The 26,614-nt window shown below is 45.5% G+C and overlaps 1 protein-coding gene across 1 annotated transcript in view; it reads right to left on the bottom strand.

Moving 5' to 3' along the window:
* The window catches only part of LOC115099465 (acrosin-like), an 89,122-nt gene that overhangs the window by 36,675 nt on the left and 25,833 nt on the right, over positions 1-26,614 (bottom strand). Inside the window, exon 2 of the mRNA XM_029617138.1 lies at positions 18,866-19,061. Within this exon, the coding sequence (XP_029472998.1) occupies positions 18,866-19,061 (196 nt within the window). The remainder of the gene's footprint in view (positions 1-18,865; positions 19,062-26,614) is intronic.

Here is a 26,614-nt window from a genome sequence, read left to right on the forward strand (position 1 = left end):
ACCACCAGGGGGGGGGGGGGGGCGTCGGGAGGGTGGCACTGGAGGGGGAGGCTGAGAGTCGGAGGCTGGCTGCCTGCCGCGGCGCCCCTTAAGTCTCGGCGGCTGGTCTCTGGCTGCACCGATCTTCCTTTCTTCGGCCACGTGATCAGCTAGACCGGCTGCGCCGATCTTCTTTCTGTATGTGTATGTGTGTGTGTGTGTGTGTGTGTATGTGATGTATATGTAAGAAAGGAATGGAGCTTCTGTGTGTGTGTGTGTGTATATGTGATGTATATGTAAGAAAGGACTGGAGCTTCTGTGTGTGTGTGTGTGTGTGTGTGTGTGTGTGTGTGTGTATATGTGATGTGTACGTGAGAAAGGAATCTGCCAGTTTAAAAAAATGAAGTGTGATAATACATATACCTCAACTTTTGTGCTGATTTTGTTGAAAAGTTGGATGAAAGATGAAATTACTAAATTTTAAGAATCCTTCTGCTGGAAAATAAAATTTAACAAAGTGGGTAGAGACAAATACTAAAGTAAAAAAAAAATTAAAGTATTTAAAATGTTCATCTCAGCAAAATCACAAATTTAAGATACTGATGCCAGGTGTTTTTTCTTTTTTTTTAAGCATAATTTAAGCATGAAGACTAGAATAGTTCCAATCTGAAACAGTTTTGCTTTTTTTTTTTTTTTTTTTTAAGCCTTTAGAAAATGTATATTTTTAAATGACTAAGACTGGAGTCTTCCCATTTAAAAGGGAAGCTGACTAAGGATGTCTTTCTGTTCCATATCTCCCACATGAATAATCATACGACTGATAGTTTGAAGAAACACACTTGCTTTATTGCCTGAAAGCATAAAACAAGAGAAGGTGTAGGTGGTTGTCCCTTGGGAGGACAGAACCTGAAGGAAGGGTGTCATTTCGCCTTCTGATAGGAATGTGGTTTTCTTATTTAATGGTTGGGAGCATCACTTTCACTTTTAGTAAAAGTGAAAAATGCTGTAAGTCTGAAAGCAAGGTGCTTCTGTGAGTGTAATGTGTATGTGAGACAGGGAGAGTGCTTCTGTATGTGTGTGGTGTATATGTGAGTCAGGGAGGGTGCTTGTGTGTGTCAGTGTGTGTGTGCGAGAGAGATGGAACATGTTTTTGGCTGGCTCGTGGCTGTGAGAGAGGGCATGTGTGTGATTGAGCCTGTTTGTAAGTGAGATAGAACGTATGTGATTGAGAGCTTGTGTGTAAGTGAAATAGAGAGAGCATGTGTGTGATTGAAAGCCTATGTGTTAGTAAGAGAGAGCGAGAGCATTGTGTGATTGAGAGAGACTGGCCAGAGAGGTGACTGGTATGTGTGTGGTATGTGTGTGGTAAACCGGCATGTGTTTGCATTAGTATGCAAACATCATGCCGGTTTACATCATAACTAACAGACTGAAAATACAATTAACAGGGCAGGGTAAAACAGGGCGCATGAATACAAGTGCAGACAGTAAGGAGGAAGAGAGCAAACATCAACTTTGAACGGTGACAGGAAGGCAAACGAGAGTCTATATACAATTTATGTACTATTTACAGGATATACAATTTAAGTACTACTTACAGGATTAAAGGAGAGGAAGAGGATGGAGTCAGTTATTCTGGGTAGGCCTGTTGGAAGAGCCAAGTCTTTAGTTTCTTTTTGAACTTAGAGTAGCATGGCTCAAGTCTCAGTATAGTCGGGAGAGAGTTCCATTGCTTAGGGCCTGCAATGGAGAGTGCACGGTCCCTTGTGGCAGATAGGTGGGCTTTTTTGATGGGTGGGATTTGTAGTGTGCCTTTGTTGATAGAGCGTTTGGGTCTGTCAGAGTGTGTGGAACAAAATGGTTCGTCGAGCCAGTTAGAGTTGTGGGAGTAGATGGATTTGTGAATTATGGTTAGGGTTTTAAAGAGGATGCGGGATGCTATGGGGAGCCAGTGAAGGTCTTTGAGTATGGGAGTGATATGATCAGATTTCCGTGAGTTAGTGATGATCCTGGCCATGGCGTTTTGGAACATTTGTAAGGGTTTTGTGGTGGAGGCGGGTAGTCCGAGGAGGAGGGCATTGCAGTAGTCTAGCTTTGAGGAAAGAGTAGCTTGGATGACAGTGACAGTGCGGAAGTCCTGATAGTGGAGGAGGGGTTTAAGTTTCTTTATAACATTGAGCTTGAAGAAACCTTCTTTGAGGATGGAATTTATCTGTTTTTTTTAGATTGAGTTGTTGGTCTAGAATTACCCCAAGATCTCTTACACAGAGATGGGAAGATATGGTGTTGAAAGCTGGATCATTGGAGATCGTGGGTTTAGGGGGTAGGTGCTGAGATAGAAGGAGCAGCTCTGTTTTGGATGAGTTTAAGGCAAGGTGGATGTTAGTGAGGAAATCATTTATGGTGGCAAGACATGAGTCCCAAAAAGCAAGGGTGTCGGTGAGGGAATTTTGAATGGGGATGAGGATTTGCACGTCGTCTGCGTAGAGGTAGAATTTGAGGCCAAGGTCTGTGAGGAGCTGACAAAGGGTGTAAGGTAAATATTGAATAAGGTGGAGGAGAGAGAGGAGCCTTGGGGAACGCCTTGGGACAGGGGGTAGAGTGCGGATTTGGCATTTCCTATTTTGACGGCAAATTTTCTGTTGGATAAGTAGGATGTGAACCATAGCAGAGCTATGCCCGAGATATCTATTTCGGTCAAACGGTGGATGAGGTAGTTGTGATTAATGGTATCAAAGGCAGCTGAGATGTCGAGAAGGGCAAGGAGGTAACAGTTGCCCTGGTCCATGCCTCTGAGTACGTGGTCCGTGAGGGAGAGAAGGAGTGTTTCGGTGTTGAGGGATTTGCGGAAACCAAATTGGGCAGGATGCAGCAAGTTGTTATTTTCAATGTACTCAGTAAGTTGGATGTTCACAATCTTTTCCATGATCTTGGAGATGAAGGGCAAGTTTGAGATCGGACGGAAATTGGAAGGGTCTTTAGGGTCTAAGGAGGGTTTTTTAAGTAGGGGTTTTACAATCGCTTGTTTAAGGGTATCTGGGACAGAGCCTGAGGAGAGGGAGGAGTTGATGATGTCTGCTATAGGTTTGGCAATGGTGCTTGGGATAGAGAGGAGGTTTTTGTTGGTATTGTGTCTGAGGGATGAGATGCGGGTCTAAGTTTTCTGAGGATAGATTCCACTTCTTTGGTAGAGGTCAGGTCAAGGGTTTGGAAAGTTGGGTTGGAGGGGACAGGTAGAAGTGGGGTGGGGTAAGGGGTCATGGGCGAAGGGTGTTGGAATCTAAGGAGGATGTTGGTGATTTTTGTGAGGAAGTATTGGGCGATTTCTTCACTCCTGGCTGAGGCCTCGTTGTCAGGGATGGGGGGTAGGGAAGACTTAGTGAGGTCGGCTACATAGGTGAAGAGAGCTTTAGGGTTGTACATGTATTGGTGGATCTTAGCAGCATAGAAGTCTCGTTTGGTTTTGAGTGTGGTTGTTCTGTAGTGGTGAAGGGCAGTTTTATAGCTTGAGGTAAGTTGAGGAGAGGGGGCTTTACGCCATATTCTCTCTCGCTGTCTAAGATTGTTTTTTAGGGCTCTCAGCTCAGCTGTGTACCAAGGTTGGTGGTTTTTTGTAGATTGTTGTATTTCTCGTCTGGTGATAGGGCATAGTTTGTCAGCAATTTCAAGAGTTATGCTGAACCAGGATGTGATGGCAGTTTCAGGGTTGGAGCAGTTGAGGTTTGTGGAAGCGTTGGATATTGCGAGTGCAAGTTCATCTCCTAGGCAGGGTTTCCTGTAAGCAATGGTGGTGTTGCTAGTAGGGGTGGGGGTAGTGGGGGTAGTGTGTGGTCGGGAGGCTTCTATGAGGAAGTGGTCAGACCAAGGTACAGGGGAGCAGGTGGGGGGGGGGGGGGTGGGGAGGAAGAAAACAGTGGTTAATGAAAATGAGGTCAAGGGAGTGACCAGCTTGATGAGTGGGGGAGGTGACAATTTGTCTAAGACCTATTGCTTGGAGAGCGGTGAGGAAAGTATCACAAGAGGGTGTGAGATGGGTGGCATCAGCATGGATATTGAAATCTCCTAGTACGATAGATGGGATTTCAATGTTAATGTTGGTGGAAATGAATTCAATTAATGGGGAGGGATCTCGTTCGATGGAGCCGGGTGGGGCATATACAAGGCAGATCTGTAGCGTGGGAGATTTGAAAAGGCCGATTTCTAGTTTGGGGGGTGAGTTAGTGTGCGTAAGCTTGAGATTAAGGTGCTTCTTGAAAGCTAGGAGGATGCCACTTCCTCTTTTTTTTGGTCTGGGGATGGATAGGATTTCATAGGAATGAGATGGTAGCTGGTTAAGGAGGACTGTGTCGGTTTCTCTGAGCCAGGTTTCCATGATAGCACAGATGTCTGGCTTGCAGTCGTTGAGGAGGTCATTTAAAATGGGGGTTTTCTTAGAGAGGGACTGGGCATTGAACAGGATGATTGAGAGGGTTGGGAGTCCTAGAATCTGGTTAAAGGGGGTGGTGAGGATGGGGAGGAGGGATTTGTATGAGGGGGGTGGTCGGAGGGGAGGGAGGCGGAGACGTCTGTTGAGCGGGAGGTGAATGCGGTGGATATGTTGAGTAGTCATGGTGGCGGGGGAGGGAGGGAGCGGAGGAGAATGGATTTGGATGGGACGAGTAGAAAGAGTCGGAGGGTAGGGGTTATAGAGCTTGCAGTTTCGATGAGACTAGTAGGGTGGTAAGGCACAATGCAGAAATAATCAATGCAGGTTATACAGTGTAAATTCAGTAAGTCTAAATGAGAGATAGAGTAAAGTACTGAAGATATGATGCAGCTTTTAAGGAACAAAATTTCAAAGTGACTAACTAGGAGATAATGCACAATGCAGATTATACAATGCTGACTAAAATACAATTTCAGAGTGACTAACAAGGGATAGAGGCCTCTCTTAAGGAGGGTTCTAGGATAGGTAAGTTACCACGTTAACCTCACTTAAGGGTTGAGAGTGAGCACAGGGAAGAGTGGTCCATTGGAAGGGAAGTGTAACTCCAGGCGTCTGGGGAGAGTGAAAGATTAGAGGGGAACTCACTCGGGCCTCAGTTGGCTTCAGGTACGGGGCAGTCCTCAAAGACTCTGCCGGCAGGACTTTGGAGCAAGGGCCTTGCTTGGAGTGGTCGCGGGGGGTGTACTGCAGTCCTCTCAGGATTTGGTATATATATATATATATATATATATATGTATATGGTATATACATATATATATATATATATGTATAGATATAGTGTCTGTATAGGGATCATTAGCAATCGGGTTTGTTTTGTTTCCTCAGTAGGTGGTGTATTGGTATTCTAGGACCCAGTGTAATATTTACCCTTGCTTTTTCAAAGGTAGGGTTATTGTTGTTTGAGTCCTTGGTGTTATTACTGTTATGTTACGATGGGATTGCAGTATAGATTTTGAGTGTCTTTTTTGCGGGGTTTTGTGTTAGTTCACAATGTGCCTGGCAGTGGAAGGTGTTTGTGCTGCTGTTACTGTGAGGTGACACCAGAATTTGAAAATATCTTTTAGTATGATGAGCTGTAAGGGAAACATCCAAGCTCCATTGTTTAGGGGAATTTCAGTGGATGCACAGAGTTAGAGAACTGAAGATGCAGGATTTGTATTGACATTCTATTCCTTCCTATATATTCCTGACTTCACTCTCATAGCCCTATAGAATTAGTTGAATGAGGCTATCAAATAATTTTATAGTGTGAAACTGGCCAGCTTTTTAAAATTACCCAGAAGAGCCTTTGGACTTTTTTATTAACATTTTTTTTTATAACCAATTTGAAAGCAGGATCCATGCTATAGAGGTGGGTGTGATGAAGAAATGTCATTTTGGCTCCCCCCCCCAAATTCTTCTGTCTAGCGACACCACTGATTTTCTGTGACCTTAAGCCAGTGGTTCTCAACCCTGTCCTGGGGACCCCCCCAGCCAGTCGGGCTTTCAGGATATCCACAATGAATATGCATGAGAGAAAATGTGCATACACTGCCTCCATAACATGCAAATTTTCTCTCATGCATATTCATTGTGGATATCCTGAAAACCCGACTGGCTGGGGGGGTCCCCAGGACAGGGTTGAGAACCACTGCCTTAAGCATTAGTACAAGAAGGATTAAGGGGGGGGGGATGCTGGAGAGGCACACAAATGCATTGGCCCCTGGGTGCCGGAGACCCTTGGTGCGCCACTGGGTGCGAGTCATATGGGGCCGCAAGCGGTGGCAAAGAGGAGTGGAGATTTGGCGGCCGCGAGCAGTGCCCAACCTGCTTGTGACCGGAAAACCACACAGTCAATGGGCGTGATCGAGAATGAGGTAGGAATCGGGGCCGAGACCAGGGGGGTGGCGGCGCAACGGGGGGTGGGGTGGGGGGCGCAAGGGAGAAGGCTCGCCTAGGGCGCGAAATCCCCTTGCACCGGCCCTGGATATATCATAGAATGCTCCCATACCATTAGCCATAATAGCTAACTGTATACCTGGTAATTCTAATCCCATATTCTTTGTTCTGTGCCCATAAGCCAGACCGATAATTAATGATACCTTTCACTCCTGATATGTCTCTCTTTCTTACTCAGTAACACTTTGTTTCTACAAACCCTCACTAGAAACCACTAGGATTGCCAGCTGTCAGGTTTTGGTCCAGACAGCTAGGTTTTCAGGCATTCTGTACAGTGTCCAGTCAAAAGTGCCGACCAGATGCTAAATGTCCGGTTTTGCAGGTGGATCTTTCTTTTTCCCACAGCCTTAGTTGGAGGAAGAGAAAGGCAGGTCAGAGTCTATCGGAGGAGAGCTGTGCTGTATCCTTGCCTCCTTTCCTATGCTGTGATCGGACAGCATAGGGAGAGGAAGTGGTGCACAGCACAGTCCTCAGCTCCCAGTGGTTCTGCAGATACATAGATACACTGTTTAGGCAGTTCACTGGCAGAATCTAAAATATATGCAAATGAGGGGGTACCATTCTCCCCCCCCCCCCCCCCCCCCCCCCCACACACACACTCCCTGGTCCTCAAGTGTCCGGTCCTGGTCTATGGAAAAGTTGACAACCCTAGTAACCACTCAAACCCAATCCCATGTTTTAGCCCACAGTTTATTTAAGAATACTTCATCCCTCCCATGACAAGCTGGAACTGCTAATATTTTTTGCTGGTACCCCGCAATATCATAACCAAGTATTCCAGCGGCACAAGTAGTCAGTGAGATAACTTCAATGTCGTGAATCATAATAATGCCTCATGTCTGCATTTGTGGGAAGAATGGTTTATTATTATTAAATGACTATTTTGGACATTCAGTCCTCATAGCCTATTTCCCATCCTAACCATTTTTCAACTCTTATGTATTTCTCTTGTTAAGGGAATATAAAATTCGAGCTACTCTCCCTGTTGATTTCACTGGAAAAGGTACCCCTGTATATGCTTATTTACCTATTTCTGCTTTTCCCCAGCACGACCAGACATCCAAGTCCCGTCATAAATGATAAACCTTAGAAGATCTTCCCTCCCTGGATTTCTCTCATAAAGACAGTCATAATGCCTTACAATATATACCTATTACTGTTAAGGAAAGCCACAGATTAACGGGTTCTGCATGGTTCCCATTTTCCAACATACATGCTATTGGCTGTCTCTCTACTACTGTCCTGTGTTTACAAGCCTTAGTAGAAACCCTTAAGAATGCTACCCAGGATAATCTCTGTGCTCTGGCACATCAATTAGCTGAAACTCTTTGTTATGCCATGGTTAACCATATAAAACCACCCAAACACACAGATTCAATCTTATGGAGGGATCCACAGTATACCAATTAACCAATAAACTCAATTATATCACCTCCCTTATGTTATTACTCATCAATTTTTCCAATTAAATTCAATACAACTTTTACTGTGTGTACTAAAAAGGTTCTTTCTGCATAAATTGAAAAAAAATTGAAAAAATATTTTTTAAGGAAGGAGTGGAAAGTTTCATATTCTACTCCATAGCCATTACCAATTGGTCATGTGCTTAGATTTTATAATTGTGAACTATCCACCACCGACCTTTTTAAGGTTGACATCCCCTGAGGAAAGACCGCTGGTCTGAAACGTGGCCCCGTTGGGCGGACAGTAACGCCATTGAATGAATGTCGGTTTTCAATGTTTTCAGAGAGCGCATATGTCAAATCAATACCCTGCAGTTCTATTGTAGCTACACTGTCTCATTATGTTATTACTCATCAGTTTTTCCAATTAAATTCAATACAACTCCAAACCATGTGATTTTACTGTATATATTGAAAAGGTTCTTTCTGCATAAATTAAAAAAAAATTTTTAAGGAAGGAGTAGAAAGTTTCATATACTACTCCATAGCCATTACCAATTGGTAACGTGCTTAGATTTTACAATCATGAACTATCCACCACCGACCTTTTTATTTTTTATCAATTAAGCGTGAATTAAAAATCTTCCAACAATATTTCTATTATTTTTTTGCTTTTTTTAATCTAATTTTGTTTTTTATGAGTTTAATGGATAACCGTATGCATTACATTTAATCTTTGTTGTGCCCCTGCCCATGGTACCCGTGGGCAGGGCCTTACCTCTGCTGCCCCTTGCAGCTCGGAGCCGCTGCTGCCTTCGCAGCTGGTGCCGCTGACGATCAGGCCTCATGCGGCCTGGAAGCCACCGCTGCTACTTCGGGCCTGCCTGCCCTTGGACGCTGCTTCCCTCACGAGCAGGAGGCTGCCCTCGAGGTTCTTCGTGACTAGGTGCCACCTCCGGCCCTGCCCTCTGACCCGGCAGGGACGCCGCAGACGTCCCTGCCTCTGGGCCCTCCTCCCATGCGGCTAGAACGCTGCCGACACAGCCTTCTTCCTCCTGCTCTGCAGGGCCACTCTCCACTTTGGCCTTCCTTAGGCGCGCGGCCGCGCCTCTTTCCTCCTTTTAAAGGGCTAGCAACAGGAAATGGCTGCAGCCCCACCGACTGTCAGTCTCCACCCTCTTCCTGGATCTGCACTATAAGAGGACCTTGCTTCATTCCTCTATTGTCTTCGCATCTATCCTGATGCTCCTGAAGAGTTCTTTTCAGTCCTGATGCCTGTTCCAAGGTTGATGTCCGTGTATCCAGATCCTGATGTCTGTTCCATGTTCTGATGTCCATGACTCTGAATCCTGATCCAAGTCCTGATGTCTGATCCAAGTCCTGATGTCCATGACTCTGAATCCTGATGTCTGTTCCATGTTCTGATGCCTGTGACTCCGAATCCTGATCCAAGTCATGATGTCTGTTCCATGTCCTGATGTCCATGCTCCGTGAGTCCATTCCAGAGAGATGTCCATGAGTCCTTTCCAGAGAGATGTCCATGAGTCCATTCCAGAGAAAGGTCTGTGAATCCATTGCAGAGAAAGGTCTGTGAGTCCTTTCCAGAGAGATGTTCGTGAGTCCATTTCAGAGAGATGTCTGTGAGTCCATTCCAGTGACTCCATTCCCAAAAATAATAATAATAAAATACTGTAACTATCAGGAAGAACACATGGTAGCAATGACATGTCTTTGATGTAATCTTTACTTGCAGCACAGTTTTTCCTGTACAGTGTTCTGCTGCATTGTGAAGATAATTGCTGAGTAGGCATACGTGTTTTCTGTTACACAGTGACTTATACATGGTAGCAGTGTGATAAAGAAAGACAGGAGCATGGAGAGGAACAGCGAACACACTTCTGAACTACCTCCCCTGGAAGTGGAAGTGGTATGTGAGGCCTATCAGTCAAAGTAGCGTTCTATAAGGTTTTGCCGAAGCTGGCTTCCCCTCAGCGTGCTCTCCTGACATCATGCAGGTTGACGTGGTGGATCTCGGGGAAGATCTGGACGTATCTCCATTGGTACTCCGGGTCGTACAGCAAGATTATGGAATACACAGCAGAGCAGCACTATCTTTGCCACTTTGGGTGGAGCATACATTAAAGCTTCACCCTCTTGTCAAACAGTGAAAGGGACTTTTGAGAAGTCCGAAGGTGCATTCGATAACACATCAGGTAGCACATAAGGCTTTGTTGTACCTCCTCTCTGCTGGTGTGTTGGGAATGGCAATGGGGGTGAGAAGCCAGGTCCTGCAACCATACCCAGAATCTCCTGCGGCAATGACAGATTTAAGGTGTCAGTCAGAGCATAATCACCTGTAGATGTGAGTGGCAAACCACAACATCCAGTAAGACTGATAAGGTTGCTTGTACCTTTGCCGAGCGTTTAAGGGTGATTTGTGTAGCCTAAGTGCCTATCACATTGTTGTAGGCCAGTAAATGTGCAGGCTTGATGTACTGTTGAGGAGGTCAGTTGTTCAAAACTACTACATCACATTGGGACTATTGCATGCCATGCCCCCACAACCCCGCAAATGCAACTGATGTGTAGAGTCCTGCCAACCTCGAAGAGAAATATAAGAGCTGCCACACCTGTGCTACCTGCAAATTCTGTACCTCATGGTGTGAATGCAAATATCCGTGGCAATTGTGTAGGCTGTCTTGCCTAGAAAATCTATTAAGAGCCCACACACAGAGAATATGGAAGGCCACCAACATGCACAGGACACTGCTTGTAGTATAGGTGTGTGAGTCTATACAGAAACAGTCTGTGACAATCTTCATAACACCTCTCTAAGGGACCGCATGTGATGATGCTGTGCTGGCAGTGTGGACAGTTGAAGCCTGTGAATCACCTGTGTATTAAAATGGCACCCAAGGGGAGAATTGGAACAGGACCATTTTGCTTATGAAGATTTTCTAAGTATATAGTGCCTGCTTACTCAGAGCTTTACGTGACATGAATTGTTGGCATCAAAGTTTGCCACTCTCTGAAGCATGGGGATAAAAAGCCATGGCCAGGGCCAATGGGCTGCATTTGTGGCTGTGCAAGCCACTTGTCATGCCACCGATCCTTTCCTTCCCTTGCAGCCAACACCCATTTGGGTGCCATGAGCAACTAACACATAGGCAAAGATGGAATACAGAGACAAAAGTGGGTCTTTCCTGCAAGCCAATCATCACCATACATGCCAGCCTCAAAATTGTCAAAGAGGCTCGATTGGCTAAGTATAAAGGAATCATGCATGGCTCCCAGGAACCTGAGCATGACGTTGAGTATGCGCAATTGTGCATTGCAGACCACTTGCACGTTGATGGAGTGGAAGAGCTTTCTGTTGCGGTATGTCTCCTCCCTCAGACGGGGTGGAATGATGGTCATGTGAGTACAGTCAATTGCTCCGACAACATTGGGAAAGTGTGCGAAGGCATAAAATCCTCTCTTCAAGACCATCAAATCCTGCCTGTCACAAGGAAATTGAATGTAGCAAAGAATGTGGTCAATTACTAGGGATGTGAATCGTTTTTTGATGATTTAAAATATCGTCCGATATATTTTAAATCGTCAAAAATCGTTAGAGGCGATATTTAATAGGAATTCCCCCGATTTATCGTCAAAAATCGTAACTCGGGGGAAGGGGGAGGGGAAGGGGGAGGGCGGGAAAACTGGCACACTAAAACATCCCAAAAACCCACCCCGACCCTTTAAAATAAATCCCCCACCCTCCCGAAACCCCCCTCGAATCGTGTTGCCGTACGGCTGGCGCCATTTTGCAAAATGGCGCCGGCCATATTGCAAAATGGCGCCGGCTGTACGGCAACACGATTCGAGTGCAGGAGGTCGTTCCCGGACCCCCGCTGGACCCCCAGGGACTTTTGGCCAGCTTGGGGGAGCCTCCTGACCCCCACAAGACTTGCCAAAAGTCCAGCGGGGGTCCGGGAATGACCTCCTGCACTCAAATCATGTTGCCGTATGGCCGGCGCCATTTTGCAATATGGCCGGCGCTTGGGCAGAGGCGAATCTCCAGGACATCTCCGCCGTCCACATTGCCGGAAGGGACAATACCGCGGCAGACTTCCTCAGCAGGGAAAGCCTAAATCCGGGAGAATGGCAGCTGTCCCCCACAGCCTTCCAGATGATTGTGGATCAGTGGGGGACTCCGGACGTGGATCTATTAGCGGACAGGTCCAATGCTCAAGTACCCAGATACTTCAGCCGCAAGCGAGATCCGTTCTCTCATGGGATCGACGCCCTGGTTCAGCCATGGCCTCCAGGGACCCTGCTATACGCCTTTCCTTTGTGGCCCCTGCTGGGTGCCCTTATACACAAGAGGCACAGAGGCCTAGTTCTTCTAGTAGCACCAGACTGGCCAGAAGACCCTGGTATGCGGACATGAGAAGACTACTGACAGGGGAGCCTCTTCCCCTGCCTCCTCTCAGGGACCTGCTTCGTCAAGGTCCCATTCTCCACGAGGATCCGGCTCAATTCTCTCTTACGGTCTGGCCATTGAGAGGGCTAGACTGAAGAAAAGAGGTTACTCGAAGCCGGTGATAGATACACTCCTCCGAGCTCGCAAGTTTTCCACATCCCTCACCTACATCAGGATCTGGAGAGTATTTGAAGCCTGGTGCGACACTCATGGCACCAATCCACATGCGACCACAATCCCTATTGTTCTGGATTTCCTGCAGGATGGGCTTCAGAAGGGTCTCTCCCTAAGCTCCATCAAGGTTCAGGTGGCTGCACTGTCTTGCTACGGTCCCAGGAGGGATGGCGAGACCATCGCCACGCACCCAGATGTTTCCCGCTTCCTGAAAGGAGTTAAGCACATTTGTCCGCCACTGAAGTGGCCAGTGCCCCTGTGGAACCTCAACATAGTTTTGGATTTCCTCGCAGGATCCACCTTCAGACCCCTCCGGGGCCTGTCTCTCCGTTCGCTAACTTTGAAGATGGTGTTCTTGCTGGCACTGTGTTCCGTACGCCGCATCTCAGAGCTACAAGCGCTGTCCTGCCGTGATCCCTTTCTGAGAATCACTCCAGAGGCTATCCATCTTCGCACGGTTCCCTCTTTCTTACCTAAAGTAGTCTCACAATTTCACCTCAATCAAACCATATCTTTGCCAACCACGGCGGGTTTGAAGAAATCAGAAGAAGGGCGTTTGCTACGCCATCTCGACATCGGCAGATTGCTGCCCAGATACCTGGAAAAGACAGAAGCAGTACGAAAGACGGACCATCTGTTCGTCCTTCACAGCGGGAAGAAGCAAGGGGAAGTGGCCTCTCGGCCCACCATAGCCCGCTGGATCAAAGAAGTCATCAGAGCGGCCTACGTAGAGGCTGGAAAGTCACCACCTCTGCAGGTCAAGGCTCATTCCACCAGAGCGCAGGCGGCCTCTTGGGCAGAATCTAGGATGCTGTCACCCGCGGAGATATGTAAGGCGGCGACATGGTCCTCCCTCCATACCTTTTCCAGATTTTACCGTCTGGATGTCCGGGCCAGGGAGGACACAGCATTTGCGAGGGCAGTCCTACACGGTCCTCAGGCAGCCTCCCGCCCAGTCCGGGAGTAGCTTTTGTACATCCCACTTGTTCTGAGTCCATCTGGCTACACGCCAGGAAATGTTGAGATTACTTACCTGATAATCTCCTTTTCCTTAGTGTAGACAGATGGACTCAGCATCCCGCCCGGCTGCCGGTATACATGGGTTTCACCGATTCAAGGTAAGCCATGTCATTTTCTTACATAAGAGCGTCCACTCTACCAGGTGTCGACGCCTTCCGGTTGGAAGCGCTGGCGGTCTCCAGCTACTATCAATCGGTCAGGGGAATCCTGTTTCACTAATTCATTGATCGTCAGTACACATATATCCATAACAGCTTTTGCAAGGAAGATTACTGAGTTGCTTCACTTCCTGTGGGGGTATATGTACCCGTGCTGACGTCAGATCCGTCTCCAACTGCTAGCAAGAGCACACTATACCCACTTCTTCTGAGTCCATCTGTCTACACTAAGGGGTAGATTTTCAGACGAGCGCGAACAGCCTACTTTTGTTTGCGCTCCAGGCGCAAACAAAAGTACGCTGGATTTTAGTAGATACGCGCGGAGCCGCGCGTATCCACTAAAATCCTGGATCGGCGCGCGCAAGGCTATCGATTTTGTATAGCCTGCGCGCGCCGAGCCGCGCTACCTCCCCCCGTTCCCTCCAAGGCCGCTCCGAAATCGGAGCGGCCTTGGAGGGAACTTTCCTTTGCCCTCCCCTCACCTTCCCCTCCCTTCCCCTACCTAACCCACCCACCCGGCCCTGTCTACACCCCCCCCTTACCTTTGTCGGGGGATTTACGCCTCCCGGAGGGAGACGTAAATCCCCGCGCGCCAGCGGGCCTGCTGCGCGCCGGGCCGCGACCTGGGGGCGGGTACGGAGGGCGCGGCCACGCCCCCGGGCCATAGCCCCGCCCCGTACCCGCCCCCAAAACGCTGCCGACACGCCCCCGGAACGCCGCGACGACCGGGCCCGCCCCCCGACACGCCCCCGACACGCCCCCCTCCGAGAACCCCGGGACTTACGCGAGTCCCGGGGCTCTGCGCGCGCCGGGAGGCCTATGTAAAATAGGCTTCCCGGCGCGCAGGGCCCTGCTCGCCTAAATCCGCCCGGTTTTGGGCGGATTTAGGCGAGCAGGGCTCTGAAAATCTACCCCTAAGGAAAAGGAGATTATCAGGTAAGTAATCTCAACATTTATTCACCATTCCCTTTCTAATAATTCCCAACATTCTCTTTGCTCCCTTGACTGCCGCAGCACACTGAGCCGACAATTTCAATGTGTTATCCACTATGACGCCTAGATCTCTTTCTTGGGTGGTAGCACCTAATATGGAACCCTTCAGAACTCTGGGGTGCATACCATCCAGTCTAGGTGATTTACTACTCTTCAGTTTGTCAATCAGGTCTACCACATCTTATTTATTTTATTTATTTATTTAAATGCTTTTAAAATATACCGACATTCATAGGACACATCATGCCGGTTCACAATCAACATTGCAAAGGGGGAAGAGGAAATTACAAATAACAGGGAGGGGGGAGGTGGAGCAGTGAAGGAAAAAGGAGAGGATGGGGGTCAGGTGACAGTAAGCGCAGAAGTTGCGGGAAGGAGAAAGGTAGTGAAGTGCTAGGGGAGAGAGAAATTGATAGGAACTGTGTTAAAAAACTGAGAATAAAAAATTAACAAATTTACAAAATCAGCAATTCCCTAGGATGCATCAACGGATTAGAAGGGGTAAGGGAATTGGAAGTGGCAGTGGAGGGGGTTTAGGTCTGATTGGAGTCAGGGTATGCTTGTAAGAAAAGCCAGGTTTTGATGCCTTTTTTGAAGTTGGGTAAGGAAGGTTCAAGGCGGAGAATCTTCCAGGTTCACTGTGATTTGGTTCAGTCCATCTGAATCATTACCCATGAAAACCTTCTCCGGTACGGGTACTTCCCCAACATCCTCTTCAGTAAACACCAAAGCAAAAAATAATGTAATCTTTCCTCAATGGCCTTATCTTCTCTAAGTGCCCCTTTAACCCCTCGATTATCTAACAGTCCAACTGACTCCCTCACAGGCTTTCTGCTTCGGATATATTTTAGAAAGTTTTTACTGTGAGTTTTTGCCTCCTCGGCCAACTTCTTTTCAAATTCTCTCTTAGCTTGTCTTATCAATGTCTTACATTTAACTTGCCAGCGCTTATGCATTATCCTATTTTCTTCTGTTGGATCTTTCTTCAATTTTTGAATGAAGATCTTTTGGCTAAAATAGCTTCTTTCACCTCCCCTTTTAACCATGCCGGTAATCATTTTGCCTTCTTTCCACCTTTCTTAATGTGTGGAATATATTTGGACTGTGCTTCTAGGATGGTATTTTTTAACAATGACCACGCCTCTTGCACACTTTTTATCTTTGTAGCTGCTCCTTTCAGTTTTTTTCTAACTATTTTTCTCATTTTATCAAAGGGAAACTTTGATAAAATGAGAAAAATAGTTAGCATGAGAGCTGTGGATTTACTTACTGTCCTCCTTCCAGTCAATTCAAATTTGATCATATTATGATCATTATTGCCAAGTGGCCCCACCACCGTTACTTCTCTCACCAAATCCTGTGCTCCACTGAGAATTAGATCTAAAATTCTCCCTCTCTTGTCGGTTCCTGAACCAATTGCTCCATAAAAATGTCATTTATTCCATCTAAGAACTTTATCTCTCTAGCATGTACCAATGATACATTTACCCAGTCAATATTGGGGTAATCGAAATCTCCCAATATTATCGCACTACTAATTTGGTTAGCTTCCCTAATTTCTCTTAGCATTTCACTGTCCGTTAAGGGCATTCAGGAGGCATAACTGGGAGAAATTGAGTTAACTGGCTAATTCTGATATTCATATTCTCTGATAACATAGTTGGCTAAGCCTGGTCAGGTCAAAGCCCTAAAGTTAACCTGTTAAAGTTAGCCAGCTATATTCAATAGTGCGGCTCCATTATTGAATATGCGTCTGAAGTTAGCCAGATACATTTATCAAGCTAAGACATAGATTCATCATTTTGCTATAAATATAGCAAAAATAGTGCCCACTGTAAAAAAAAAAAAAAAAAAAAGGGGGGGGGGGTGGGGGATGGTTAGGATAATTTTCCTGATACTACATTGCATGATATTTTTTTTGCAACTCATGTTAAATTTATCACACCCATGTTATTTTCACATTGCAAGCTAAGAACATAAGAACATGCTATACTGGGTCAGACCAAGGGTCCATCAAGCCCAGCATCACTTTTCCAACAGTGGCCAATCCAGGCCATAAGAACCTGGCAAGTACCCAAAACTAAGTCTATCCCATGCTACTGATGCTAGTAATAACAGTGGCTATTTTCTAAGTCAACTTGATTAATAGCAAGTAATGGACTTCTCCTCCAAGAACTTATCCAAACCTTTTTTTAAACTCAGCTACACTAACTGTCCTAACCACATCCCCTGGCAACAAATTCCAGAATTTAATTGTGTGTTGAGTGAAAAAGAACTTTCTCTGATTAGTTTTAAATGTGCCCCATGCTAACTTCATGGAGTGCCCCCTGGTCTTTCTATTATCCGAAAGAGTAAATAACCGATTCACATCTACCCATTCTAGACCTCTGATGATTTTAAACACCTCTATCATATCCCCCCTCAGCTGTCTCTTCTCCAAGCTGAACAGTCCTAACCTCTTTAATCTTTCCTCATAGGGGAGCTGTTCCATCCCCTTTATGATTTTGGTCGCCCTTCTCCATCGCAACTATATCTTTTTTGAGATGCGGCAACCAGAATTGTACACAGTACTCAAGGTGCGGTCTTGCTATGGAGCGAAACAGAGGCATTATGACATTTTCCGTTTTATTCACCATTCCCTTTCTAATAATTCCTAACATTCTATTTGCTTTTTTGATTGCCACAGCACACTGATGATGCCTAGATCTCTTTCCTGGGTGGTAGCTTCTAATAAAGAACCTAACATAGTGTAACTATTGCATGGGTTATTTTTGCCTATATTCATCACCTTGCACTTATCTACATTAAATTTCATCTGCCATTTGGATGCTCAATTTTCCAGTCTCACAAGGTCCTCCTGCAATTTATCACAATCCGCTTGTGATTTAACTACTCTGAGTAATTTTGCAAATCTGCAAATTTGATTACCTCACTCATTGTATTCCTTTCCAGATCATTTATAATTATATTGAAATGCACAGGTCCCAGTATAGATCCCTGAGGCACTTCACTGTGATTTTGATCTTTAGAACACTTTCCACTATTTTCCACTGAGAAAATTGTCCATTTAATCCTACTCTCTGTTTCCTGTCTTTTAGCCAGTTTGTAATCCACGAAAGGCATCGCCACCTATCCCATGACTTTTTACTTTTCCTAGAAGCCTCTCATGAGGAACTTTGTCAAATGCCTTCTGAAAATCTAAATACACTACATCTACTGGTTCACCTTTATCTACATGTTTATTAACCCCTTCAAAAAAGCGAAGCAGATTTGTGAGGCAAGACTTGCCTTGGGTAAATCCATGCTGACTTTGTTCCATTAAACCATGTCTTTCTATATGTTCTGTGATTTTGATCTTTAGAAAACTTTCCACTATTTTTCCTGGCACTGAAGTCAGGCTAACTGGTCTATAGTTTCTCAGATTGCCTCTGGAGCCCTTTTTAAATATTGGGGTTACATTAGCTACCCTCCAGTCTTCATCATTCCAAATCACATAAAATCTTCACTGCTGGCAACTGTTCTGTTCATACCTCTGACTGTGCATGTAAATCTACCCCCCAAAACCTACCCCACCCCACAAACCTTACCCCAAGTTCACATTGCCCCCTTTTACAGGTATATAAATAGTTCACAGATATTTTAGCCTCCCCAAATGCCCTCTCCCTCCCTCCCCCCTTGAACTGGAATTTGTGAGTGTTATTCTATCACATACCATGCTAATCGACCCTCATTTCCATTTATTCCTCCCACTCAAATACTAATTTTAAATTTGCATTCATATTTTGTGATGTGGTATTTTTCGCATGTGCTACGGCGTTATTGCCTGCGTCAGGGCCCTAACGCAAAATGATGAATGACCCTTCACTTTGCTATCTGGACTGTGTCTGAAATGGACCTCTATGTTTTTTAGTAGGTATTAAATTGTTTATAGATTTTATACATGTATTTTGTATTTTAAGTTGACTGATGTATTTGTTGCATGTATGATTTGTAATTCACTTAGAATTGTGGCAAAGCGGATTATACATTTGGTAAATAAAGACAATGGCTATTACAGTAACCACATCCCTGAAGATGGATATTACAATAACAGCTTTGGAGGTGCCCTCAGAGACGAACATTATAATGCAGCGCCTCCTGGAGGTGAATATTATAATACAGGGCTAACCCTCCACTGGAGGTATATATTATAACTATGCCCACATGGTTTCTTGGTGTTGGTACTTCATAGTCTCCTGCCCTGACTCACCTTTTCTTTCTGAAGCAGTGGCCTGCAGTTAGCACCCAGTGAGTGTTAATGAGAGTTCCTCCACATGAATGCTGGTGCCTTTTCCTGGAAGGGGTCTGGATGCTGACGAGCCATGGCCATGCTCCAGGCAGGGCATCCACCCCACCAACAATACGGATATTGCTATAGTCTGACACCAGAGGCCGTTTCCCACAGTCTGTAGGAGAAATGAAGGGAGAAGAATCAATTTCACATTTGCGATGATGGTGAGAATGAGGCTGAGTGCTCAGACACTAGTATTGCTCAAGTGTTAATATAATGTCAGTAGACAGTAACTGAATAATTACAAATAGCCCTGTATAGCCTCAGAAATGGATTTAAAAAAAATTTTTTTAAAGGTTTTTATATACTGCGAATTTGCCAGGGTCTGGCCGTCTAGGCGGTTTACAACAAACACACACAATTTGGCCATCTGCCATCCCATGACACCGATTCAATGTTGGTGCCATGCTGCTTAGATTCCCCCCCCCCCTCACATACCTCCAAGATATGTGCAGGACCCCACCCCAGGACTTCAACTCCAACAGCGATCCTCAAAGCACAATGTGCATGGGAACCAAGTTAGCACTCATAGGCCCTGGCCCTGCCCAAAAGCCCAGAGGGGTGGGGCCTGGGAATACAAGCTAAGGGGTAGATTTTAAAAGAAGCGCGATCAGCCTACTTTTGCTTGCGCATCAGACTCAAGCAAAAGTATGCTGGATTTTAGTAGATACGCGCGGAGCCGCGCGTATCCACTAAAATCCTGGATCGGCGCGCGCAAGGCTATCGATTTTGTATAGCCTGCGCGCGCTGAGCCGCGCTGCCTCCCCCCGTTCCCTCCAAGGCCGCTCCGAAATCGGAGCGGCCTCGGAGGGAACTTTCCTTTGCCCTCCCCTCACCTTACCCTCCCTTCCCCTACCTAACCCACCCCCCCGGCCCTGTCTACACCCCCCCTTACCTTTGTCGGGGGATTTACGCCTCCCGGAGGGAGACGTAAATCCCCGCGCGCCAGCGGGCCTGCTGCGCGCCGGGCCGCGACCTGGGGGCGGGTACGGAGGGCGCGGCCACGCCCCCGGGCCGTAGCCACGCCCCGTACCCGCCCCCAAAACGCTGCCGACACGCCCCCGCCACGCCGCGCGCTCCGGCCCCGCCCCCCGACACGCCCCCCTCCGAGAACCCCGGGACGTACGCGAGTCCCGGGGCTCTGCGCGCGCCGGGAGGCCTATGTAAAATAGGCTTCCCGGCGCGCAGGGCCCTGCTCGCGTAAATCCGCCCGGTTTTGGGCGGATTTACGCGAGCAGGGCTCTGAAAATCCGCCCCTTAGTCCTCATGTTTACCATGCTTTGAGAATCACCACTGCAGCTGAGGCCCAGGGGGAGAAGGCCATGGTGGCTGCAGTAGGAGGGGCACTTTCCAAGATCTGGGGCAAGATTGCAGAGTGGTAGGGAGCAGGAAATTTGCCATCCTCCAAATTTTTCCAGCCTAGTCACAGGCCTAGTAAGCCTATGCATATATCTAGGCTCGTATAAACCACGGATGCTATATCTCCACATTTAGTGAGCATCTCCTCCATCAAGAGTCAATCTGCTGCTGTCCCGCATGGTGACAAGAAACATTTTCAAGAACAGGAGACCTGGCATCCAATCACAGCACTCAACAACGGCATATATAACTGACCTCAAGAAACTTGTAAAACAGCTTGAACCACAGACTGCAGGAGTCAGAGAGAGCAGGCCATCTCGGCCCTGACTGCAAATGTCAGGGAGCATACCCATAGTTGTTAATGTAAAGGCTTGAACTGAGTCTATAAGTTAGCTAACCTGAAATAGAAGCAAGGCTTCCATGGACTTGCTAGGGCTTGATACCTTGTACAGCCCAATGGGTCAAAGAGCAAAGATGCAAATTTGTCTTCTACAGTGCTCGACTAAACCCTTGACTTCACAACCTTCACCTGCTCTAAATGAATGCCAGGCAACTTGATGTTTTCACATATCTACTATTCCTTAGTTTCAAGCAAATACAGAATTTTAGGCATGCGATACATAGTTTCCTGCCATTTTTTTCAAATTAATTTTTTTGTTTGTAATAAAAAAGTTTTCCTTTGAGCTAGCATTGTTTCTCTATTTTTTAGAGCAAGGGTTACTGTCCATAGTATTCATTGCCAAGTGTAAGGCAAAGTATAGATTAAAAAATGCAATTGTTTTCCTTTTTCATTTTGGGCTAGTTTTGAATTAACTTTGGACTATAAATTTAGCTATAAATTTAGCTGATACCCGGTAACAATGACCCCTGTGTCTCGTGCCTTTGGGTGATTACCAGAATCCTTTTATTATTTTAATTATAAGTCTATATTGTCTATAATTGTTAGCATTTGATTGTTTATGTCTGTATTGGATTTTAAGAAATTTGCGTTTTAATGTAATCCTCACAGAATGACAAGTCTTATGAGGCGGAATATAAACGTTGTAAATAAATAATGAATTATGTAATCTACCTCAGCTGGGTACCTTGTGGGGCTCACCCTCATCCTAAATCAGAGGCTTCAAGGAGATAATTTAACCAACAGAGTACTGGATGCAGCTAATAAATTGCACAATATACCTCACTCAAAATTAGAGGCTTCAAGGCAATACTTAATCCAATTAAAGAACAGACGGATCATGGAAATCTCCCTGTAACAGCCTTCCTCTTGAATGGAGGGAGCCTCTAGCAGAGTACGACACTAGCCGAGTGATCTGCTGAGAGCTGGGCCACCATGAGAGTTCAACTATAAGGGGGAGGATGCTTAGGGCTACTCAACCGAAATACTATCTAACCTTTGAGAGGCTTGTCAGGGATGAAAGGTCAACTAACAAGATGTGATAACACAAGAACACCCATATTCATACAAACGTGCCCTCCACAAGGTCTACATCTTCCGCCTTACCTCCCATTATAAGCAGGAAGGCGGAAGCCCCTGACAGAAAGTAACCTTTTACACAAGAAACCTCACCTGCTAAAGAAGGCTAGCTTTCCTAAAGTTTATCTGGCCATTTTGTCATCTTTTTGTTTTGTTTGTAACTGGCCTCTTAAGTTAATTGTACCCCTTTTCTTGGAAGTGATGTTTTCCAAGGGCACAAAAAGTAATTTTTGTCTCTGGGGCTGTCTACACTGATATCTTCTTTCCCTTCCTTTACACTCAAGGTGTGTATCCTTTCTGTGGGGTGGGGGTGGGGGAGCTGCTGCTTATGGCCCAGATGTGGACTGCTGTAAGGAAAATATTGCTGCCTATACTAGATTGTGCAACAAAGACTTTGGCTGCTTGCACCGGGGACACGCTGGCCTGATCAACCAGCCTACTCCCAAGGGAGAGATAAGTCAGGCTTTGTGGTAGCAACTGTTGGCAACGACATAGTGATCAGCAACTTTCCTGATGCATATAAAAGCCGAGAGCTGGAGGGGTGGAGGGGGAGTCTTCTGACACACCTTCATAGACATATGGAGTGCTGCAGCTGCTTTCCCCTCCTCGCCTCATAAGACAAAGAGACTTCTCGTGATGAAAGGCTGATGTACTCAGAGGGTGACGATTGATAACGATCCATGGACAGGTATGTGACTTTGTATATATGTATAGAACTGTAAGCTTTGAACCATGTTGTCATGCAAATAAATGAAATCATAGAGAACGTGTGGCAGTGCTTGTATCCTTGTTCCACACAATTGGCATAGTCGGCAGGATGTCTCTGTTTAAGAAAAAAGTTAAAGATACTAAGGAGACATCCGAATCTCAGAGTAATATAGATTTACGCATTCTCAGAGTAATATAGATTTACGCATTACGGGGAGAAAACCCCGTATAATATTCTAGCTCAGGAATGGGCTATTAATACTGGGCTTGCAGAAGCATGGGATATAGGTAGTGAACCACTGGATATAGTGAACCAGCTGCAAAAAAGTCCGGTAGTAAAAGGAAAAGAATTAGCTACTGTAAGTAGAAGGGGCTGGGCAGTCTTAGCGGGATATCGAAGATGTCATGAACAGAAAAATATCCTGCAGGAACGCCTAGCAGCTTTAGATAAAGAACTAGATGAGGCCATACAGGCCAACATAATACTACGGTGCCATCTAGAGGTTTATAGGAATAAGTCAGAACAATATCAGTCGGTTGCGGAACGAGCGGCCGTCCGACTAGCACAACATAGATATAGAAAACTGCGAGGGAAGGTGAATCATGCTAAAGTTAGAGCATGTATTATGAAAACTGAATGGGATCCTGATACCTGGGATGGGGACATTTGGGATTCAACTGATAGTGAACAAGAAACAGAGGCAGTATCAGCAAAGGTATCAGTAGAGCAGGTGTGTCCCATCATACGGAGAAAATTGAAGCAGTCTAATGTTGGGACAGCAATGGCAAATGAGGCAACCCAGGTGTTTGAAGATTTCTCCAACACGAAATTAGTGAGATTTTAGATAGAATGGAACAACGCTCAGGTGAGCCCTTGGACAAATGGCTAGTGCGGCTATATGAATCAGGGGTTGCTGATATTACCATAGATCAACGGGATGTTAAACAGTTTACCATGATCTCTACTGATCCAGAAATAAGGGCAGCGGTGAGGACAGTTCAATGGGATGGCGACATGACAAATTTATTTCGTGTGGTGGCTTACGCTGCACGAGCACGGTACCCAAGTTTGCTTGATTGGCCAACCACTTTACGAACGCTGTATACTATGAGAGATATCATACAGAGAATTAAGGAATTAACTATGCAGGTGTGGTGCATTCAGGGAGTGCAGGGAGAATTTACAGCTCTGCGACTACCGCACACGGCACGTACGGACATCATAAAAAGTTTAACACCTCAGCATAAATCTATAATGTTAACTTTGATGATCAATAATGCTAGAAAGACTATAGATGAGTTAATCAAATCTATCAGGGAAGTGTTAGACTTAGGGGTTTATAATAATGAGGGAGAAGAAAGGAGAAATGTGTATAATAGGGAGACGAATGGCCCTCGCAGGTTTGAAAGGAGAGAAGGGGCACCGAAGGGATTCCGAGATCTCAAAAACAGGGATACTGATATACGAGTTTCAAGGCATGATATGTTTGCTACCTTGATAGCAGCTGGTGTAGCGAAATATAAAATTGATGGGATCCCAACGAAAGAGCTGTGTGGATTATACTTGCAGAAATGTAAGGGCAAGCCAAAGAAATTATATAATACTGAACAAGGAGGAGAAGAAGTCACGAGAACACTGTTAGAAAAAATGACACAGTTGCTGCAGGATAAAAAGGAGAAAGAAGCAAATCAGACAAACCCTTTTATGACTCAGGGAAAGGTGTTCCCCAGTGCCCCTCCCAAGGAATTGGATGAAGCTTGGCTTTATCCAGATCTGTCTTGGGCAACATAGGATGAAGGCCATACCCCCGTATTTCTGCCGTCACGGCGGATAATCGCCCGCATATCGGGGTGGAAATACAGTGGCGGCACGGACCTCAACAGGTCATGGCATTGGTAGATACGGGGGCGGAGGCCACTTTGATCTATGGAAATCCACAAAAACATGGGGGACAAACAGTGGGGAAAAATGGTAGTGGGAAAGCGAACCATCATTTCTTTAACGGTAGGAGGTTATAGAATTCCTCATGCCAAGGTAGTCATTGTTCCCATAAAAGAGTATATTATCGGCATGGATTTATTTATTTAGATTTTTTTCTATACCGGCATTCGTGAAAATGTCACATCAAGCCGGTTTACAATAAACAATGGGGTGATAACCGGAACAGAGAACGAGATAATATGTATTAAACATACTATAGATGCAGTTACAATAAAACAAGGAGTCGTACAACTAGGAGCAGGAAGAAGAAAAGATAGTAACTTTAACATAGTATATTAACCCGTAAAATGGTAGAATTTCCAAAAAGGGAAGTGTGTGATTTACAATGAATTGTTCAATTCAAATAGATGTAGTTTTTAACAATAAAGAAGATATCAGAAGTAATGAAAATTCTGGATGTTTATAATGCTTAGGGTAGGTTGCCAGGATGGTTGTAAAAAGAAAGTTGTTGCTTGGAGGTTGAATGTTGGAGAGAATTGTGTTTAATCTGAGTCTGGGAAGGCTTGTTTGAAAAGCCATGTTTTACAAGGTTTAACCTTGAATACTAGCTGTGGGATAATGAACTTTGGTACTCCCCCTAAAACACAAGTAGCTTTTGAAGCAAATCGACCTACTTATTTATGCAGAACAGTAATAGTAGGACGGACAATTGGACCCAAGATTAGACTGCCTCACACTCGGGGTCCAGTATGCCAGAAACAATACAGAATACCTGGGGGACACAGGGAAATTACGGACACTATTAAAGATTTGCAGGAGGCAGGAGTGTTGATCCCGACTACTAGTAGCTGGAATAATCCAATCTGGCCGGTAAAGAAACCAGATGGGTCATGGAGAATGACTGTGGACTACAGACTCCTAAATAAGAACACAGATCCCCTAAATGCTGCAGTCCCTGACATTGTGACGTTGGTTGAGCAAATACAGCGTCATCCAGGGAAATGGTATGCTGTAATTGATTTAGCTAATGCTTTCTTTACTATCCCAATTGGTAAGGAGAATCAAGAACAATTTGCATTTACATGGGAAGGACGTCAGTACACCTTTACTAGGCTGCCACAAGGATATCTGCATAGTCCCACTATATGCCACCGGAGGGCGGCAGAAGATTTAGAAAAATATGCATGTCCCAAGGATATACAGTTAACGCATTATATCGACGATATATTGGTACAGGGGGACACGGAAGAGCAGGTAACAATAGCCCTAGCTCAGGTTGTGGAGATTATGGAAAATCAGGGTTGGAAAATTAACAAAAACAAGATACAGGGACCTAGCAACACGGTAAATTTTCTAGGGATACAATGGTCTGAGGGTAAAGATAAGATATTGTTATTTACACCACCAAAAAATCAAAAGGAAGCCCAGAAATTTATAGGATTGTTCAGCTTTTGGAGGCAACATATCCCCCATTTGGGACAGATACTGGCCCCATTATATAAAGTTACCCGTAAGAAAGAAAAATTTGAATGGGGACAAACACAACAAGATGCTTTTGATTAGGCCAAGATAGCCATCCAAACAGCTTTAGACCTATGGCCAATTAAAGAGGGACCTGTAGAGTCGCAGGTGTCGTTTTCCTCCTGCTATGCTGATTGGAGTTTATGGCAAAAACAAGATGGGAAAAGGGTGCCGCTAGGATTCTGGAGCAGGAAATTGCCTGACGCTGCATGGCAGTATTCAGCGTTTGAAAAGCAGCTATTAGCATGTTATTGGGCTCTACTAGATACGGATCAATTAACTCAGAATCATGAAATTTTAATGCGCCCTTTAATTCCCATTATGCAATGGGTACACAATTCACCACATACCCACCGCATAGGATATGTGCAAGAAGCCTCTATCATAAAATGGAAATGGTATATTCAGGATAGGGCAAAGCCAGGAATGGTTGGACACTCAATGTTGCATGAACAAGTAGCAGAACTCCCCATATTACCAGAAATGGTGCAGCTGGGTAACATAGACATACCACTCTCCCCAGTTACCAGTGGAGTTCCCTATGACCAGTTACCTGGGGAACAACAGATTTATGCTTGGTTTACTGATGGCTCTGCCAGGGTGAAGGGTATGGAGCGACTGTGGAAAGCAGTAATTTATAATCCACATACAAATGAAATTG

Source organism: Rhinatrema bivittatum, chromosome 9 (genome assembly GCF_901001135.1).
Source record: "Rhinatrema bivittatum chromosome 9, aRhiBiv1.1, whole genome shotgun sequence".
Classification (NCBI taxonomy): Eukaryota; Metazoa; Chordata; class Amphibia; order Gymnophiona; family Rhinatrematidae; genus Rhinatrema; species Rhinatrema bivittatum.